The sequence below is a fragment of the Lates calcarifer genome, linkage group LG8 (assembly GCF_001640805.2).
Source record: "Lates calcarifer isolate ASB-BC8 linkage group LG8, TLL_Latcal_v3, whole genome shotgun sequence".
Taxonomy (NCBI): Eukaryota; Metazoa; Chordata; class Actinopteri; family Centropomidae; genus Lates; species Lates calcarifer.
In genome coordinates, this window is record NC_066840.1 from 5,364,420 (window position 1) to 5,369,538 (window position 5,119).

The 5,119-nt window shown below is 43.0% G+C and overlaps 1 protein-coding gene across 1 annotated transcript; it reads left to right on the forward strand.

Moving 5' to 3' along the window:
* Positions 1–336: 336 nt before the first annotated feature.
* tbx22 (T-box transcription factor 22) lies at positions 337–4,743 on the forward strand. The gene is made up of 6 exons (XM_018675418.2): positions 337–434; positions 510–684; positions 2,490–2,654; positions 3,449–3,513; positions 3,741–3,826; positions 3,915–4,743. The coding sequence occupies exons 1-6, from the start codon at positions 337–339 to the stop codon at positions 4,460–4,462; spliced, it is 1,137 nt and encodes a 378-aa protein (XP_018530934.2). The 3' UTR covers positions 4,463–4,743.
* The last annotated feature ends 376 nt before the right edge of the window (positions 4,744–5,119 follow it).

A 5,119-nucleotide genomic window follows, 5' to 3' on the forward strand; every position in this document is an offset into this window, starting at 1 on the left:
GACATAACTACTTGCTGAAATCTAAGTTCCGTTTATTCAATTACCGAGAACACACGCTATAAATCTCGGTAGTGAAGATGCCCTCATGGCCCCTCGAGGTCCCTGAACTTTCCTCTGAACTTGGCCGTTACAGGCAGGAAAGTTTCTGCCTGGAGTTTTTTTGCGCCTGATCTCTTTCTGTGTCACTTTATGATGTGAAATCCACGAAGACTGAACACACTTTTAATCTATTTAGGGAAGATTTATTTGAAAGATTTAATTAAAATGGATAAAAGTACGTAATGTCCAGTTTATAATGAAGGCCCCTCTCTTCTTCTCTCACCTCTCTATAGGAGAATGTTTCCCTCAGTGCGCGTCAAAGTGCGCAACCTGGACCCGTGCCAGCAGTATTACATCGCAATGGACGTCATGCCCGTGGACTCCAAACGCTATAGGTGTGTATCCTCAATTATCCCAACTCATTATTCATTTATTTGCTTATTTACTTACACGCGCACACACGCCCGCAGGTACGTGTACCACAGCTCGCAGTGGATGGTGGCGGGAAACACGGACCACTCGTGTATCTCTCCCCGGCTCTACGTGCACCCGGATTCACCGTGCGCGGGGGAGACGTGGATGCGTCAGGTCATCAGCTTCGATCGGGTCAAACTCACCAACAACGAGATGGACGATAAGGGACATGTAGGTAACACATCTGAGCATGCGCTGCTTACTCTGCGTCTGTCCAGTAGATCACGGATATAGGCTGAATACTGTGTATGCAGAAGGCCCACAGGTGAGACATTTTTAGTGAAAGTGGTGGGACATTTTTAAAAAACATCACTTTAAATATATTTCTGAATATTTCTTAGTATTACTGTGGTTAATTTGATTTCTTTGCTTGGTCTGTATAAATGAGCCTCCTTGGATTGCTGTCACACACATCTTGAACCATGTCTGGTTTAATACTGGCCGATTCTTCAGGAAGGAAAGCCTGCGTGTCTTTCAGGGATAAAGGAAGTGGAAATCCTTCTCCGCTCCAGAACTTCCTGTAAACGTTCAGTTATGTACAGATGTGACAGATGTGGTGACTGAGGGGGCTATAGGAGGCTTTGGACTTGATCCTCCTGTTTATAAAACCACCACTGAATATAGTTTGCAGTGTGTATGGAGGACTCATTATACTGGTATACGACGAAGGAGTGTAGAGACAGTGTTTGTACTGCAGAGCTGAAATCTGCCTCTCTAAAACAGCCTCATAATCCATGATGTAGCTGTGGTCAGTTCATGACCCCTTGTGTTGATTGTCTGACCTTTTGTGAAGCTGACACATATTAACTGTTTGGCAGTTAAAAATCTGCTTTCAATTTAAAAACCTTATGTCTCCATATATTACATTACAATATATATTTTTATTTGGCTTCTCCTTTGAACGGTAAAAAAGGGAAAACTGTAGTTTTATAGACTTCAGGGGACCAAAGTGGTCAAAGTTTTAATTCATGATTTAACTTTCTCTGTCGATTTTACAAAATACTCCCCCAAATATGCAAAATGAGAAAATAGCAACACTCAACAAAAATGACAAACAGTTTTCAGTTTTACAAAGATTAATCAGTTTTTATAGCAAAAATTACTGTTTCTTTTTTTTTATAGAAATGTCAAATTATTAATAATTTGACATTAATTAAAATAATGTTAATATCCATAAAATACTTATAGTTACTTATCAATAATGTGAGACTGTAAATGAATGACATTTAATATTTTTTGATAATTTTATTAGTTTAGTTATAGCTGTAGTATTGATGTAATAGCTGAGGTTACATTATTTTTGCATGCAGTGACATTTGTTTAATATTTTCTTATATTATCACCTTGCCTTCATATTTCACCCCCGTAGTTAAGTGTTGTAGATGACATGATTTGCATATTTAAATGACAGTGGAGATTGAATACAGAGACTATATGAGAGACAGGTTTCTAAAGTTTTTTGAATGTTGATATCTTTAAAATGATCTGAAATGTAAAGTTTTGGCAGTGCCCACACAATACTGGATTATTAACTATATAATTTAAGCCTGAGCAGTTGGCTGATAAATCAGTTAGTCGCTCAGCACATCAACAGTTTGATCAGTTTGTTGTAAAGTAGCCAATTGTTTAATCTTTAAAGCAAAAATGACAAAAATATTCAGATTCCTGTCTCTCAGTTGTGAGAATTTACTGCTGTTTTGTCTTATATGTGACAATAAAATGGATATTGTAGCTTTGTTCAGACAAAAGAAACAATTTGATGACCTTGAGCTTTACTGTAGGAGACTGTGATGGATAGTTTGCACTGTTGTCTGACATTTTATAGATCGAATGATTCATTTTATTTTAGCTTCAGGCTCATTGATAATGAAACTATTGTTAGTTGGAGCCCTTATATATTTGTTTCTGCAGCCCAACTTTCAGATGATGATATAGTAGCAGTCCACTTTGTAAAATTTCAACATCTCTTGATACAGATTATTCTTCAGTCGATGCATAAATACAAGCCACGTGTGCACATCATCCGGCACGATCCTCGGATGGACTTGTCTCAGATCCAGTCGCTGCCTGCTGAAGGAGTGCACAGCTTCTCCTTCCCCGAGACTGAGTTCACCACAGTCACAGCCTATCAGAATCAACAGGTAACACTCACTCAAACAGGATCACACGTAGAGAAGAACAGAGTTAAGAAACTATGTGCACTATGTATTAAAAATGTTAAGTCATTTACTCTTGTAGACAACTGAAGTGTTTATATGTTCAACTAGAAATGAGTAATGAGTATTTGATATTGCTAAACTACATTCTTCATCCTTTATTTGGCCAAAATGTTGAAAAAGCAGATGTTCAGTCTTTGTCATCGACACAGAGATTGTTATGATGATCCAGTCAACAGCTGAGGCCTCTTTGACCCTCTCATAAAGATGTTTTAATCTTCACATCATGAAGATGATGAGGCCCACTTCCCTGTGGTCTCAGCCGCATCATAAACTGCAGAGTCCTGATTTTCAGTGGGGTCGGTCGCTCAGAGAGGGTGTGTGTTCCCGTGCAGGGGAACTGACCCCATTGTTGGCTACCATTCCTCCAGTAACAGAGCCATCCGCTGGGACTGCCAGCTCTTTTCATCAGGGCTCATTTTACGATCAGCGAACGTGTTATTATAGAAACTCAGTAACGAGCTGTGACTGGGCCAACTGCTGGAGTCCACAGCCCATTAAAGCACCAAATAAAACCGTACGACCCCGAACCCCCTTCTCCAAGAGCCCCTGTTTGACATGGCCAGTCGCCCTGGGTGCTGCTGGGAGATGCAGTCCCCACTAGGGAGAGCTCTGCCACTCTTCAGTGCTGTTGTAAAACTGAGCTCATTGTTAGCTTAACACGTCACCGCCTGACACCTCCACTCTAACTCTTTGTCTGTTCCTTTCTCCCGGGCAAGATCACAAAACTGAAGATCGACAGGAACCCGTTCGCCAAGGGCTTCAGAGATCCAGGAAGGAACAGGTACTGAAAACCTCACCGAGCACCAACACTTATTTTAGCTCAGAAAGCACTCCGCTACAGGACCCAGGAGGGATTTAAGGTTCAACCACTGAAACTTGACGCCACATAAACCCTTCAAATGAAGTTGAACTGTGTAGTGCAGAATTTCACACCTCTCAGAACTAATATTTAAATACCTGGAATAACATTTTTCAGAGCTTTTACAGTATATGTGTGTGTGTGTACAGAGGGGTGTTGGATGGCTTATTGGAGTCGTATCCCTGGAGAGGCCCTCTCAGCTTGGACTTCAAGCCTTTCACCATACAGCTCCAAGGTACTGTGCTGCAGCTCTCATAAATTCTCAGTTTTCTGTTTTCTTTTTTATATCTGTGTTTCTGATTTCTGACTGACTCCCTCCTCAGGGAGCTCGGGGTCACCGACCAGTGGCGTGAAGAGCCTCCTCCCTCTCTCCTCGTCCTCATCCCTTCACCCATTCTCCGTCTCTGCGCTCTCATGCCAGGACGCCGCTCTCCACACCCTCACGCTCCCCCTCTACGGCAAGACCTCCGTTGCCTCTTCGCCCAGCACCTCCCCGCTGCCCAGCAGGGCCTTCTCCTCCCTGGGAGTGGACAGACTGAGAGGCCTGCCCCCACTCGCCCCGATAACAGACCTCCCGCTCCTCTCCGCACTGCAGGGGAAGAAACCTCCCCACTACAGGGACCCCTGTCTTCACGGGTCATCGGGGAGCTCCCCCTGCCTCATCCCCCTGCACAGCCCCCTCGGCCCTCAGGGGCCCTCTCTCCTCCCTCATCTCTCTGACACTGCGGGCCCGTACTGTCTTTACCGCTACAGCTTCCCCCTGAACCCCCAACTCACAGCTATTTCCCGGCACGCCAAGCTAGCCGAAGACACCACAGACTGTCTGCTGCGCCAGTCTCCATGGCACCCGACCACCAACCACTGCCTCTGACAGCTGGACCGCACTTGCAGGCTCTGGCCCATTGAGTGTAACAAGCCAAAGCTTATTGCAACAAAACAGAGAGGGCTCGTTCTCTTTAAGCGAGATTCAAAGGAGGAACAAACACAGAACTCTGGGGACACTTTTTGTATTTAAAAAACTATTTTGTACACTGTGTTGGATTTACCAGCACAGAAACTGATCCTGAAGCAGACTGTGAGCAGCTCTAGACCCTAAAAGACCAGCATTGGAGTAAAAAAAAAAAAGAACTGTAGACAAGATGTAGATTTTTATTTGGGACAGAAAACACAGTGTCTTTACGGCGCAGCAGAACCTCTTTGCTTACTGCCACATGCCGTATTGGTGTTACCAAAGAGCATCAGCAATAGGACCTGAGGTATGTAATATAACTGTCATATGAGACTGACTGTTAAACTGACCACAAGTGCCTATTAAAGTATTTTTCATATTTTTTGTTCAGACCATACAGCAGCATTCAAAATGTTCTTTCCCTAACATACAGTATGTATAAACAAAGTGAAAGAGGAAACATATTTTCCATGTTTTCTAGTTGTACTGAAATGAATACAGTGTATTTCAAAGTAAACAGAAACACATATGTGCTGTTGAGCAACAGGAAGTGATTTCTGTTAAGACATGATACAAAAA

Excerpts from the sequence above, each read along its gene's own strand:
- tbx22 (XM_018675418.2), top strand. The coding sequence starts at position 337 with ATGTTTCCCTCAGTGCGCGTCAAAGTGCGCAACCTGGACCCGTGCCAG. Across the intron at positions 2,655-3,448 it reads CAGCCTATCAGAATCAACAG|ATCACAAAACTGAAGATCGA; the intron begins GTAACACTCACT and ends CTCCCGGGCAAG. Across the intron at positions 3,827-3,914 it reads TTTCACCATACAGCTCCAAG|GGAGCTCGGGGTCACCGACC; the intron begins GTACTGTGCTGC and ends CTCCCTCCTCAG.